Raw genomic sequence first — 16,101 nt, 5'->3', positions numbered from 1 at the left:
TCTCGTGACAGCCTGTTCAACTCATTGATCACCCTCACTGGTCAAACGTTTTTTCTAATATCTAATCTGTGTCCTCCCATTCAGTTTCATCCCATTGCTTCTAGTCTTTCCTTGTGCAAATGAGAATAAAGATGATCCTTCTACAATGTGACAGCCCTTGAGATATTTGTAGACAGCTATTAAGTCTCCTCTCAGTCTGTCTTCTTGCGGGATGGTTCCAGTGTTTATGCACCTCAGGTACTCTCAAAACCCAACATGACACTCACAGACAATTCCATCAAAGTCTGCATTCCAAAACGTCACTCCTTCCTTTCGTCACTCCTGTTGTGCACCCAAACAGTAGTTTTCCCCCACACATGGGGTATTTGCATACTCAACAGAAAGTGTACAACAAATTATTGGGGCCATTTTCTCCCTTTACCCTTGTGAAAATAAAAAAATGGGACTAAAAACATTTTTGTGGGAGAAATGTAATTTTTTTTCATGCCTCTATGTTCAAACTTCTGTGAAGCACCTGAGGGATCAAGGTGCTAACTACACATCTAGATAAGTTTTCTGAGGGATCTAATTTCCAAAATGGTGTCCCTTGTGGGTTTTTTTCCACATGTAGTATAGTTCTTCTGAATTGCTATGTCACTTACCTCATGTGCAGGGCAATGCAGTAGCTTAGATATACCACTAACAACTAGCTGTCACTATGTGTGTGGTCATAACCATGGATACCTAAGCTACTGCAATGCCTGCACATGAGTTAAGCGACATAGCGAATCAGAAAAACTATACTACATTTCTAATTAAAGCTAGTTTTATTATTATTACACCTACTACATATTGAGGTTGGATCTTAGAGAGGGAAATACCCATTTTAGTCCTACTTTTATATACAGTGTAAGAAAAAATTCTGAAGCCTTAAAGGAGCTTTCTGGCTTGCAATTGTCAGAAGGATCCCTTGCTGTGATGTTCAGATATCAGCTGCAAGATGTAGGGACTTTGTAGAAATTATTTAATATCACAGCAGCGCCACCACAGGTAAATTGAATCATTACACAGTGCTGAAATTCAAATTTATGTAATACAGAATAGGGCAAATACTCAGAGCGGGAGACACTAGTTGCAATCACTCTTCAAAAGATGAGGATCCTGAAAAGAGGGACCCGCTATATTTATTCAGAATTTTACAATGGTGTATATGAAAATTTGCTCCATAACCTAGACACCACTCTTGAGAATTTCAGTCAAACATTCAGGTCATTGAAATTGCTTAATATGTGAGCAATTATAATGAGATGTGCAATGTGAGGGTAAAGGTTATTTCATCAGTCAATGAGGTATTGGGGCCTCTCAAATTTCATTGTTATACTGAAACCAATCTGAGGATTAGTCAATTTTCCTAAACGGAGCAATGACCTCCAGGACATGACGTCCCGGGGCAGTGATGTAGCTTTACTTATCACTATCCAAACATTAATGAGACTTTTACCACTGGATTCTGAACAAGGAAAGTTCATTTCATTTCTGAAATACAGAAGGAGGATCTGAAGGTCTCGTTATCTGTTTTCACAATGTACAACCAAACTTATATCAAGAAGGTGACATCTGTCCAAGTGGGTGCAAAGGCGGCTAGTATTAGCGGTGGAATATACCGCAAGGTCTCAGGAGATGGCCATGCCTCCAGTGGCTATGTTGGGGGAGAAGCACTGGGCACCAAAGTTTCATCCACTTCACATAATGCCTGGTTTACGACTGGACATGTACAATATGGAGGCACTCGAATCATGGGAAACGAGAAAGAAACCATGAAGAATCTGAACGAACGTTTGGCCAGTTATATTACCCAGGTTCATGCCTTGGAGAAGGCTAATGCTGAGCTAGAGGGACAAATTTGGGATTGGCACAGCAAAAACAAGGGAAATGCAGAAAGAGATGACCAGCGCTACTTTCAAACTATTGAGGAGCTGCGAAAACAGGTAATAAACAAGTTATATGGAAATATGATTAGATGAAAATGTAGCAAAGGTCAAATCTGTCCATGTCTTCTCTTTGACAAATTTTCCATTTATCTGTATTGCTCCGAGTCCTCACAAGTCAGATGATAGATAGACCATCTACCTCGTAAGAAGGTACCATGATTATTAATGATGACTAGAGTTGAGCGACTTTTGGTTTTTTAGGGTCGCGTTTCGTTTCGTGAAACCCGACTTTTCCAAAAGTCGGGTCGAGCAACATCGTCCGATTATAGGGAAAAGTCGGGGTCGTCCCGAAACACGAAACCCAATGTAAGTCAATGGGGAATAAAAGTCGGCAGTGAGAGGAGGACAGGAAACACACCTACAGTGCCCATTTGAATGCCAAAAGCATCAATTCTTCTTACTTAAGCTTGTCAACCTTAATTAACTTCATAATACAAGTTACGCACTGAAAAATGGGGGTTATTTGGCTAAAGTTGTGGGGGGGGGGAGGGCTGGCTGCAGGTTTTCATGTGCCCTGGGCGAAAGAGTGCCCCTTAACACATACCACAACTCATCATGCTCCGATACGGCAGATAAATAGCGGTATAGTACAATGAAAAATACCTCACTTTTTACATCTCATGACGAGGCCCATCTATTTCTCCATACAGAATCATTGGTCCCATATAATGTTTGAAACAGTATATGATGAGCTCCACATAATGCTACAGTATATGTTGGTCCCCATGGATGAAGCTCCACTGTCTTATGGGCCCAAATAATGCTCCAAACATAATGGGCCCCATTTCTAATGCTCTAGTGTATAATGGGCCCTGTAAATGCTGCTCCAGTGTCTGATGTCCACCTTTGGAATGTTCCAGTGTATGGTGGGCCCCATCTATCATTCTCCAGAGTATAGTGCTCCCCAAAAATTGCTGTCCGAACATTGAAAACAATCAAATAAGTCTCCTCGCTAGGGAATCCCTGTACTTGTCTGGACAGGTGCTGTAGCTTGCTTAACAGCTCGCCAGCCGTTCTCACGCCCAGTATGGATTGCACGTGATTGCACAAAGGTTAGAAAGGGTACCGTATCCCTGGATAACATGTATGGATAGCGTACACATTCAAAATATATGTCTCAGGAGGCAGGCTCAGACGGTGTCAGGCCCAGTATGGATTGCACGTGATTGCACAAAGGTTAGAAAGGGTACCGTATCCCTGGATAACATGTATGGATAGCGTACACATTCAAAATATATGTCTCAGGAGGCAGGCTCAGACGGTGTCAGGCACAGTATGGATTGCACGTGATTGCACAAAGGTTAGAAAGGGTACCGTATCCCCGGATAACATGTATGGATAGCGTACACATTCAAAATATATGTCTCAGGAGGCAGGCTCAGACGGTGTTAGGCCCAGTATGGATTGCACGTGATTGCACAAAGGTTAGAAAGGGTACCGTATCCCCGGATAACATGTATGGATAGCGTACACATTCAAAATATAAGTCTCAGGAGGCAGGCTCAGACTGTGTTAGGCCCAGTATGGATTGCACGTGATTGCACAAGGGTTAGAAAGGGTACCGTATCCCTGGATAACATGTATGGATAGCGTACACATTCAAAATATATGTCTCAGGAGGCAGGCTCAGACGGTGTCAGGCACAGTATGGATTGCACGTGATTGCACAAAGGTTAGAAAGGGTACCGTATCCCCGGATAACATGTATGGATAGCGTACACATTCAAAATATATGTATCAGGAGGCAGGCTCAGACGGTGTTAGGCCCAGTATGGATTGCACGTAATTGCACAAAGGTTAGAAAGGGTACCGTATCCCCGGATAACATCTATGGATAGCGTACACATTCAAAATATATGTCTCAGGAGGCAGGCTCAGACGGTGTTAGGCCCAGTATGGATTGCACGTGATTGCACAAAGGTTAGAAAGGGTACCGTATCCCTGGATAACATGTATGCATAGCGTACACATTCAAAATATATGTCTCAGGAGGCAGGCTCAGACGGTGTTAGGCCCAGTATGGATTGCACGTGATTGCACAAAGGTTAGAAAGGGTACCGTATCCCCGGATAACATGTATGGATAGCGTACACATTCAAAATATATGTCTCAGGAGGCAGGCTCAGACGGTGTTAGGCCCAGTATGGATTGCACGTGATTGCACAAAGGTTAGAAAGGGTACCGTATCCCTGGATAACATGTATGGATAGCGTACACATTCAAAATATATGTCTCAGGAGGCAGGCTCAGACGGTGTCAGGCCCAGTATGGATTGCACGTGATTGCACAAAGGTTAGAAAGGGTACCGTATCCCTGGATAACATGTATGGATAGCGTACACATTCAAAATATATGTCTCAGGAGGCAGGCTCAGACGGTGTCAGGCACAGTATGGATTGCACGTGATTGCACAAAGGTTAGAAAGGGTACCGTATCCCCGGATAACATGTATGGATAGCGTACACATTCAAAATATATGTCTCAGGAGGCAGGCTCAGACGGTGTTAGGCCCAGTATGGATTGCACGTGATTGCACAAAGGTTAGAAAGGGTACCGTATCCCTGGATAACATGTATGGATAGCGTACACATTCAAAATATATGTCTCAGGAGGCAGGCTCAGACGGTGTCAGGCCCAGTATGGATTGCATGTGATTGCACAAAGGTTAGAAAGGGTACCGTATCCCTGGATAACATGTATGGATAGCGTACACATTCAAAATATATATCTCAGGAGGCAGGCTCAGACGGTGTCAGGCACAGTATGGATTGCACGTGATTGCACAAAGGTTAGAAAGGGTACCGTATCCCCGGATAACATGTATGGATAGCGTACACATTCAAAATATATGTCTCAGGAGGCAGGCTCAGACGGTGTCAGGCACAGTATGGATTTGACGGCCCAGATTACACAGCGGAGGAGCAGGGAGAGGTAAAGATTGCAAATGCTGGGGCCCTGCCCAAGCAAGGGGGGCCCACTCGTGGGCGTCGGTACTGGCACTGGGCCCCTCATAGTACAGCGGTGTGTCTGACGGCGGGTGTGCACCACCACCGTCAGAGACACTTGATTGCACTATGAGGGACCCTGTGCCAGTGCCCGCGCCCAAGAGTCGGCCTACCCACCTGTCCAGGGCAACGGCACTCGCACGGTGTCGTGCGGTAGGTGGTGACCCCGGCCATGGGGGGGGAGGCAGCACAGTTAGGGAGTTTTAGAAAGTGGCATATGTTGATGTTGGACATTCAGCTGATGCAAAAGGCGAAATAGGTGAAGTACCAGGAAGAGGTGGACCAAAGCAAGCCATTTTTCTGTCACCCTATGTGTCATCAGGGGAAGGTGGGACAAAATCCTTGGAAACCCATGCGTGGTTCATTTTAATGAAGGTTAGATCATCCACATTTTGGGTTGACAGACGGGTCCTTTTTTCTGTCAGGATTGATCCAGCTGCACTGAAGACTCTTTCCGATAGCACACTTGCAGCTGGGCAAGCGAGCTCCTGTAAGGCATATTGGGCCAATTCAGGCCAGGTGTCCAGTTTAGCGGCCCAATAGTCAAAGGGGAATGACCTGTGTGGGAGAACATCGATATGGGAGGAAAAGTAGTTTGTAACCATAGTTGACAACTGCTGTCTCCTGTCACTTTCCATCGATGCAGTATTACCAGTTCTGTGAGCGGTATTTGAAAAATCAGTCCACAACATTGTCATGAAACCCCTGTCTCCAACGCCACTTCTGCTGTGTGCACCACGAACACCTCTGCCAAGCTGCCCCCGGCCCGTACGGCTCGTGTGAGAACCATCACCGCTGCTGTGTGCTGGGAATGCCTCAAGCAACCGATTTACCAGAGTTGCTTGTTTATTAGCCAATATTAGGTCAAGGTTCTCCTGTGGCATGATGTTTTGTAATTTGCCTTTATAGCGTGGATCCAGGATGCTGGCCAACCAGTAGTCGTCATCGTTCATCATTTTGGCAATGCGGGGGTCCCTTTTTAGGATCCGCAAGGCATAATCTGACATGTGGGCCAATGTTCCCGGTGTCAATGATGCACTGCGAGTGCTGGGTGGAGGAGCACTTTCTGGCAAATCCACATCCCTCCAGTCACGCACAAACCCTGTACCAGACCTTGCCACGCCAACATTTTCACTTGCCCCACGAGATGCATCCTCCTCCCCTAAATAATCATCCCCATCATCCTCCTCCTCCTCCTCTTCTTCCTCCACCTCGTCCAGGAGAGGTCCCTGAGCAGACAATGGCTGAATGTCATCAAGGATTCCCTCCTCCTCTTCCTCCTCATCAACATTGGCTGCAGACGCCTGCTCCTTAAGGTGCGTCAAAGTTTGCATGAGCAGACGCATAAGTGGGATGCTCATGCTTAGGATGGCGTCGTCTGCGCTTACCAGCCGTGTGCATTCCTCAAAACACTGAAGGACTTTACAAAGGTCTTTCAGCTTCGACCACTGCACGCCTGTCAACTCCATGTCTGCTCTCAAAGTGCCTGGCCGTGTATCCTCTCACAAATGCATTATGGCCTGCCTCTGCTCGCACAGCCGCTCCACCATGTGCAGGGTGGAGTTCCACCTTGTTGCAATGTCGATAATGAGGCGGTGGTTGGGAAGGTGGAGCAATCGCTGCAGCTTCTGCATACGAACGGAGTGTACAGGCGACCGGCGGATGTCCGCGCACAGTCTTCGCACCTTCTGGAGCAGGGCTGTTAACTCCGGATAATTTTTGAGGAAGCACTGCACCACCAGGTTCAAGGTGTGAGCCATGCAAGGTATGTGGCTGAGTTTTGAAAGGGCTATGGCTGCCACAAAATTACGGCCGTTATCACTAACTACCTTGCCTGCCTCAAGATGTACACTGCCCAGCCATGACTCAGTTTGTCGCTTCAAGTACTCGGCCAGCACCTCGGCGGTGTGTCTGTTGCCCAAACACATCATCTGCAACACAGCCTGCTGACGCTTTCCACTAGCTGCTCGATAGGGAGACACATCGTGTGCAACAGTGGCAGCTGCAGATGGAGTGCTCGTACGACTGCGCTCTGTGGACGAGCTTTCGCTTCTGGAGGAGGAGGAGGAGGAGGGTCGAACGCCTACAGCCAACTGTTTCCTATACCGTGGGCTAGGCAGCACTGTCCCACCACCGCTGTCCCCTGTGGACCCTGCATCCACCACATTAACCCAGTGCGCAGTGATGGACACGTAACGGCCCTGGCCATGCCGACTGGACCATGCATCAGTTGTGAGGTGCACCTTTCCGCTCACTGACTGCTTGAGTGCATGGACAATGCGGTCTTTCACATGATGGTGGAGGGCTGGGATGGCTTTGCGAGAGAAGAAGTGGCGACTGGGTAGGTCATAGCGTGGTACTGCATAGGCCATGAGTTCGCGGAAAGCTGTGCTTTCCACCAACCGAAAGGGCATCATCTCAAACGAGATTAGTTTGGCAATGTGGGCGTTCAAACCCAGTGTACGCGGATGAGAGACTGAGTACTTTCTTGACCTACTCATAGTGTCTGGGAGGGTGAGCTGGACTTGAGAGCTGCATATGGTAAAAGTAGCGGTGGACAGGGCGGACTGAGAGAGAGTTGATGATGGTGATGGAGTTGGTGTTCTTTCTGATGGCCTAGAATCAGTCTTTCGTTGATATAACAGTGGGATTTCCTGACTGCTGTGGTCTTGCAACGACACCTCAACATTTGCTGCTGTGCTAACCGGTGGGCTTACAGTGGGGGAAACAATGTAGCGTTGCTGACTACCTTCGTTGTGATCAGTTGCACTTGTGGCACTTGAGGTTTGGTGTTGTGTCCACGCTTGCAAGTGCATGCTGGTTAAATGTCTAAGCATGCAACTGGTATTCAAATTTTTCAGATTTTTCCCTCGGCTAAAGGTCTTTGCGCACTTCTTACAGATAACCTTGGCCTGATCATGAGGATTTTGTTCAAAAAAGTGCCACACTGCACTCTTCCTACTTTGGCAGACATTTTGCGGCCTAGCACGCTGTGATCTTTTGACCCTCTGGACAAGCTGTCCAGCAACTCTTTTGATGTTTGGAACCTGTCTTTGGAGTGCTCCGGGCCTGCCAGATAACAGCTGTTGCGATGTCGATGTCTGCTGTGGATGCTCCTCATCTGAGCTATTGGAAGCAGCACCCTCTTCCCCCAATGGATGCCAATCTGGGTCAACAACTGGGTCATCCATCACCTCCTCTTCTATGTCATGTGCACCTTTCTCTGTGTCACCGTGTATGGTGGTATAGTGTGCGGGAAGGAGCACCTGAGTCTCATCAGGGTCAAAATCTGGCTCTGTACACTGCGAGGACAATGTAGTGCTCTGAGTGAATGTACCAGCAAAATCATCCATCAGCGGCTGTGCATCAGTGCACTCCATGTCAGATTCATCTTGGCCTGGGTAATTCACCATTTCACTTGATAATCCAGGCATGGTATGTGAAAACAGCTCCATGGAGTAATCAGTAGTATGGCCTGCGTCATCCTTCAATCTTGGTTGGGGTGAAGGACACAAGGAAAGGTGTGGTTCATGAACATGAGCCTCCAACGACGACTCAGTGCGTTTACTTTTTACAACTGAAGAAGAGGAGGCGATAGAGCTGGAGGCTGAGTCAGCAATGTAAGACAAAACTTTTTCCTGATGCTCTGCCTTTAAAAGCGGTTTGCCAACTCCTAGAAAACTAAGCGTTCGAGGCCTTATGTAGCCAGACGATGACGCAGGGTCAGCACCTCCTGCATTCGGTCCTATTTTGCTCTTGCCACTACCATCAGATCCACCACCAACACCATCATTACCAGCTGTCAACCCCCGCCCAATTCCACGGCCTCTTCCACCAGCCTTCCTCATTTTTGGTAGAAATGTAGACAAAATCCAACAAACTATATAGTAATGTAAAACAAGGTACAAGGTGTCTATAGGACAGGGGAGATTTCGAATTTCTGCACACACTTGTGGACAGTGGACACTTTTGGATTGTGTGAGGCCCACTGATATCTGAGCACTATGTGACAGGCTCGATGGCACAGCTGCCTGTGACCAAAGTGACGAGAGGATAATGGAGATTTTGAATCTCTGCGCACACTTTTGGACACTGGACACTTGTGGATTGTGTGAGGCCCACTGATATCTGAGCGCTAGGTGACAGGCTCGATGGCACAGCTGCCTGTGACCAAAGTGACGAGAGGATAATGGAGATTTTGAATCTCTGCGCACACTTTTGGACACTGGACACTTGTGGATTGTGTGAGGCCCACTGATATCTGAGCGCTATGTGACACGCTCGATGGCACAGCTGCCTGTGACCAAAGTGACGAGAGGATAATGGAGATTTTGAATCTCTGCGCACACTTTTGGACACTGGACACTTGTGGATTGTGTGAGGCCCACTGATATCTGAGCGCTATGTGACACGCTCGATGGCACAGCTGCCTGTGACCAAAGTGACGAGAGGATAATGGAGATTTTGAATCTCTGCGCACACTTTTGGACACTGGACACTTGTGGATTGTGTGAGGCCCACTGATATCTGAGCGCTATGTGACACGCTCGATGGCACAGCTGCCTGTGACCAAAGTGACGAGAGGATAATGGAGATTTTGAATCTCTGCGCACACTTTTGGACACTGGACACTTGTGGATTGTGTGAGGCCCACTGATATCTGAGCGCTATGTGACACGCTCGATGGCACAGCTGCCTGTGACCAAAGTGACGAGAGGATAATGGAGATTTTGAATCTCTGCGCACACTTTTGGACACTGGACACTTGTGGATTGTGTGAGGCCCACTGATATCTGAGCGCTATGTGACACGCTCGATGGCACAGCTGCCTGTGACCAAAGTGAAGAGAGGATAATGGAGATTTTGAATCTCTGCGCACACTTTTGGACACTGGACACTTGTGGATTGTGTGAGGCCCACTGATATCTGAGCGCTATGTGACACGCTCGATGGCACAGCTGCCTGTGACCAAAGTGACGAGAGGATAATGGAGATTTTGAATCTCTGCGCACACTTTTGGACACTGGACACTTGTGGATTGTGTGAGGCCCACTGATATCTGAGCGCTATGTGACACGCTCGATGGCACAGCTGCCTGTGACCAAAGTGACGAGAGGATAATGGAGATTTTGAATCTCTGCGCACACTTTTGGACACTGGACACTTGTGGATTGTGTGAGGCCCACTGATATCTGAGCGCTATGTGACACGCTCGATGGCACAGCTGCCTGTGACCAAAGTGACGAAAGGATAATGGAGATTTTGAATCTCTGCGCACACTTTTGGACACTGGACACTTGTGGATTGTGTGAGGCCCACTGATATCTGAGCGCTATGTGACAGGCTCGATGGCACAGCTGTGACAAAAGTGACTAGAGGATAAGGGAGATTGGATTGCTTTTAAAAAAGCAGTTTGCGGAGCAGTGGGTAAACAGCAATGCCAGCGTGTCAGGAAGCCTTAAAAGGCAGCCCAACAACCAACACCACTGATACACCACAATATAGCCTCCCCTTGCACTGCACACACAGTGACTTGTGTGTTGTGCAGGCCAAATCGCTAGCAGCAGAAGCAGTTTTTTTGTCTTCTTCCCTGCCTAACGCTCTCCCTACAGAATCAGCAGCAACCTCTCCCTATACTAAGATCGGCAGAAGTAAGATGGCGGTCGGCGTGCACGCCCTTTTATACCCCCTGTGACGCCCACCAAAGCAAGCCAATCACTTGCATGCCCTTCTGAAAGATGGTGGTGACCCGTGCCTAGGTCATCACGTTGCCCACAGTGTCCGTGGATCCTGATTGGCTGAAAAAGAGCGCAAAGCAAACTTTTGAAACGCGACTTTGGCGCGTAAGTCGCCGACCTCGTGGCCGACATCATCCTAGGGTCGGGTTTCATTTTATGAAACCCGACTTTGCCAAAAGTCGGCAACTTTTGAATTTTTTCGACCCGTTTCGCTCAACTCTAATGATGACGAATGGTAAGAGAGGAAATTTTGCACTGGAGCCTAAGAGCTTCAAGTTTCGTTGGTTGAAGAGCATGACATATTAGGTACTTCTACGACTACACCATAGCATTCAAAGCTTTTGGGCAAATTTTTTATTAGCGTGACATTTGAAATATTTAATGCTTTTTTATTATTTACAAAAGGTATTTTGTTTAAAGATCTGTCCTTTAGCATAAGTATGTATTTTATCTGATGTAAATGCCACTGTCATTGTTGCTGTACCTCTCCTGTCCTGAGATATGACCAAAATGACTTCCATAGAGAACAGTTGGGAACCACAGCCACCTGGATGAAAAGACTAGCTTTGTATATAGTGAAGAGGAACAATATTTCAGGGCTTGAAAGGCACTAAAGCAAAGAAATTTCAACTTCATATTTAGGAGAGCAGCTGCATTTACACATGGAACAAAAATTCCATATTTATGGCAAGTGACAGGTCTTACTTAGCAGCATATGTAATATATCCAAACTCCTCAAAATTCTGAAGCTTTAACTATGGGTAACACGACTTTCTATATAGCATTTGGACTTGATTCCAGATCCTGATTCTCAGATTCCAGGACATCTATTAATATGAAATTTTCAGTCGAGTTAGATTCTTGGGTGTTGTGAGATATATTTATACATAGATACATAACTATTTCGTTTTTTTAGATTCTAGATGCAACCATAGAAAATGCCAGTATTTTCCTTCAGATTGATAATGTAAAGTTGATGGCAGATGACTTCAAAACAAAGTAAGAAACGATAAAATTAAATAATAAAAAAAAATTGTGAGGGCCATCGATAACATTGTTTGTATCAATATTTTCATATAAGTAAATTTGTACCTATAAATTGTACCTCATACCTGTGTTGTAGGTGCCTAAAGCTATATGACTAATATTTGGGGTGTAATAATAGGGGCTGCAGAGGTAACTTTTCCACTTGAGCTCTGATATCCTGAAACGTACCAAAGGTTCTTCTGTCACTTTAGAAAATCAAGCACTAGATCACAATCTACAGCAGGGGTCCCCAACCTGTAGATCGGGAGCCACATGTGGCTGGCGGTCCCATGAATTGTGGCTCACGGCTGTCTGCCAACTTGGTGTATTAGCTCCAGGTCAAGCAAACAGTTATGAAGAACACATCTCAAAATGGTGAACTTTGTGAGTAGCCCTGCACAGAAGAGCAGATCCGGATTCACATATACTGGTCTTAGAGGTTTCGATTTAATTTAAGTATGGTACGCTGGAGACAGGATGATATTACCTGTGAGAGGCCGTGCCTGAAGCTGGATGTGACAGTGTGTTGGGAATGCTGGATGGGAGCAAACTGAATGGAGGAATTGTGGGAACCACTGGATCTTGTTATACTGCTTCTGGGGGATTTCTGTGGAAAAGCTTTGGTTATCATTATACCCATAATAGGGGCTCTGTTTGCCACTACTTTGAGGGGGGCAGGAGCTGGATATGGCTTGCAACCCTCTCTCAGAGCTGAATGTGACTCTCTAGGTCAGAAAGGTTGGGGATCACTGGTCTACAGGTTTCGTGGTCAGGCTGTTCACTTTCTGTAATCATCAAAAAAAAAAATATTATCTACTCATATTACCTACTAGAAATAGGCATGAAGCTATCGCATTGGGAGTACGGTGTTCCCGACGCAGGCGCAGTAACAGCCGTGTTGTTACCACACATGCGCGGGTAGAGTGTGCAGTTGTGACTATTACTGACTGCCGCGGTGCCTTATGGGATTCGGGGACAGCAGCCAACTGGAGATTATATATAGATGTTTCAATATGGATTTCATTAGTGTCACAGCTAACTGTAACTTCTCCCAGAAGAAACATTTAGTTTACAGCCCGGAGTCTGAATATGAATATTCAGGTTAGTGATGAATGGCTTTTTGGCACCCAGGGCACACTCTCCGACAGCTCCCGGTAGCCAGTACAATGCTGCACATCTCACTTTCTTATGAAAAAAATAACTTGCGCATGTGCAAATTATAGAGTGTAATGAGTTTCATTTCATGAGGTTGGCTTATTTCCTGGTGTGGATTTCAGACACTCTCTGATGGCTAAAATATATCAATGCTCGCACACTAAGCAATGTAGACAGAAAACGTGTAGGGCTAGCTCCTAGCACTCTTCAAATAACAAAAGAGAAGATCAGGGCATTTTCCGGTATAAAGGTGCAAGGTCCAAAATCCAAGGAACCCACATGGATACAGCATGCACAGGAAAATAGTAGACAGCATCCAGCAGGTGATGAAGTTCAAAACATCTTTATACTGCCAAAGGATGCAATGTTTCGACCTGTCAAGTTTTTTCAAGTTTGCGACGTTTTGACCTGTCACAGGTCTTTTTCAAGCATGCTATAATGCCTGAAAAATACCTGTGACAGGTCGAAACCTCGAATCCAGTGTATGGCAATATAAAGATGCATTGAACTTCTTCACCTGCTGGACATTGTCTACGATTTTTCTTAGCAGTGTGGAGGGAAGGATCAGTGTGATTATATATGAAGAAGGTACGGGTGTGGAGCAAGTCAAACTGACAACAAATTGTGAGTGTTTTTACATTTAGTTTACTCATTTATTTAGAACCATAATTTCCACAGCACTTCACAGACATCATCATCACTGTCCCCTTTGGGGGCCCACAATCTAGATCCCCTATCAGTACGTCTTTGGAGTGTGGTAGTAAATCCGAGTTCCTGGAGAAAATCCACGCACACACGGGGAGAACATACAAACTCCTTGCAGAAAATGTCCTGGGTGGGATTTGTGCCCAGGACCCCATCACTACAAAGCTGTAGTGCTAAACACTGAGCCTCAATGCTACCTCATGGCTATTGTGGCGGTGATCATGCATCTGGTGATGTCTCTGAGTTTTTGACTGATCACATAAATGAGGAATCAAGAAAAATAGAACCAATAATGAAAATCTTTGGCCACTCATGTGTTAATGCTTGTTAATATTCACCCATTTCACACTCTAGGTTTGAAAATGAGCAAACGCTCCGGCTCTCAGTGGAGAAAGACACATTCGAAATTCGAAAGACGATTGACCAGCTAACCATTACAAAGACTGAATTAGAGATGCAGATCGAGGGCCTGAATGAGGAAATGATCTTCCTTAAGAAGAACCACAAAATGGTCAGTAACCATACTTTCCTTTCATTAATAAAGTACTATGATTAACGTGCAACGCTTCGCAGCTGAGGGCACAAGAAGTGTACCCACTATTGGTCATTTCAGCTTTTGTCACAAACATATGATATATACAGCTGCATTTTTAAAGTGTAATTTTTAATTTTTTTTATAACATTGAAGATTTGTCTTGTGAGACGTCTAGATAATAGAAAGCAGACGTGTGACCTTTTTATGACTTCGGATTAGAACATTCTAAAAGTGCAATTTCCTTCAGAAAGCAAAGGCATCATGCCATCCGTTAGTATGTGTTGAAGGCTGTGGGCCCAAGGATAATGTGGCCATTACAGCTAGTTCTTTCCATCTCAAGATGTAAGACTTAGAATTTCTTTTATTATCTCCTTTCTCATGCCTTGTAAAAGAGGTGGTGAACAGGTGGTGAATAACAGTAGCCTTGCCTGCTACTATTATCTGTAGAAAACAAGAAAATAATAGAACCCTGCAAAGGGTTTTATCATTTCAGGGCACCATAGCAGATTACAGGAAGGGTCTCAACCACCTTGGAGACTAAAGGTCCACATAAACATTAGTCTAATATAGGCCATACCAGCCGATATTGACATGTTCAGCAGGCACTGTTATATGAGTGGATGTGCCGGATGACTGATCTTCTGGTGAGATGCCAATAATAATAATCTTTATTTTTATATAGTGCTAACACATTCCGCAGCGCTTTGCAGTTTCGCACACATTATCATCACTGTCCCCGATGGGGCTCACAATCTAAATTCTCTATCAGTATGTCTTCGGAATGTGGAAGGAAACCGGAGTGCTCGGAGGAAACCCACGCAAACACAGGGAGAACACACACACTCCTTGCAGATGTCCTTGGTGGGATTCAAACTCAGGACTCAGCGCTGGAAGGCTGCAGTGCTAACCACTGAGCCACCGTGCTGCCCAAATCAGGTATCTCCAATTTTGGACTGCAAATCACATTTTTCTCTTGCGATAAACCTATGCCAGACTTGTCACTTGTTGGCATTCTTTTACAGAACACAAGAGCGCTCGGCTGAGGAAACGCTTATGTACATGGTAGAGATGGCGGTTAGGTGAATGACATACAAAGCATCATTCGGCAGACAGCCATCTAATGTGTATGGCAGGCTTAAGAGGTTTTTTACCACATTTCTGCTCTAGAGCCCTGTTCCACTACTTCTTCCTATAGCATACACTGCATACCATTGAGACCCCTCTTTTTTGAAAAATAGGGAATCCTTTAGGGCCATTTGGCAATTCTTTTCAGTCAAAGAGGGAGGAGAGGTGGTCACAGAAGAATATTTATAGAGATGGCCAGACAAGAATAGGTGAAGAGGTGGCAACAGAAGTAATGGTGAGATGGACAAGTCTAAGTGAGTCACGAGGCTATCTCCATAACTTCTTAGACCTCATTGTTGCAGGTTACATGAATATGCTGCCTCCTGTTTTTATATGTGGCTGGTATGATATCTAAGTTCTAGATTTTTTGGGTGACTCCCCACCAACGTTAGTTTGTCATGGTGTTTATGGTACAGTGGGTTTGGTAAGTATTCAGACCCCTTTTAATTTTTTGCTCTTTGTTTCATTGCAGCCATTTGGTAAATTCAAAAAAGTTCATGTTTTTCTCATTAATGTACACTCTGCACCCCTTCTTGACAGAAAAAAAACAGCAATTTTTTTGGCAAATTTATTAAAAAAGAAAACATGAAATATCACATGGCCATAAATATTCAGACCCTTTGCTCACTCATATTTAAGTCACATGCTGTCCATTTCCTTGTGATCCTCCCTGAGATGGTTATACTCCTTCTTTGGAGTCCAGCGGTGTTTAATTAAACAGATTTGATTTATACAGACAGGTGTGTGCCTTTACAAGATCTCACAGCTCACAGTGCATGTCAGACCAAATGAGAATCATGAGGTCAAAGGAACTGGCCAAGGAGCTCAGAGACAGAATTGTT

At 45.4% G+C, this 16,101-nt stretch overlaps 1 protein-coding gene across 1 annotated transcript in view; it reads left to right on the top strand.

The window, feature by feature from the left end:
- Nucleotides 1-1,437: 1,437 nt before the first annotated feature.
- Nucleotides 1,438-16,101, top strand: part of LOC141086531 (keratin, type I cytoskeletal 19-like) — a 31,749-nt gene continuing 17,085 nt past the window's right edge. Inside the window, exons 1-3 of the mRNA XM_073572668.1 lie at nt 1,438-1,967; nt 11,630-11,712; nt 13,954-14,110. Of these exons, the coding sequence (XP_073428769.1) occupies nt 1,563-1,967; nt 11,630-11,712; nt 13,954-14,110 (645 nt within the window). The 5' untranslated portion in view covers nt 1,438-1,562. The remainder of the gene's footprint in view (nt 1,968-11,629; nt 11,713-13,953; nt 14,111-16,101) is intronic.

The sequence above is a fragment of the Dendrobates tinctorius genome, unplaced genomic scaffold (assembly GCF_039654945.1).
Source record: "Dendrobates tinctorius isolate UK_male_01 unplaced genomic scaffold, ASM3965494v1 ptg000032l, whole genome shotgun sequence".
Lineage (NCBI taxonomy): Eukaryota > Metazoa > Chordata > Amphibia > Anura > Dendrobatidae > Dendrobates > Dendrobates tinctorius.
This window is presented reverse-complemented; position numbering and strand designations above follow the sequence as displayed.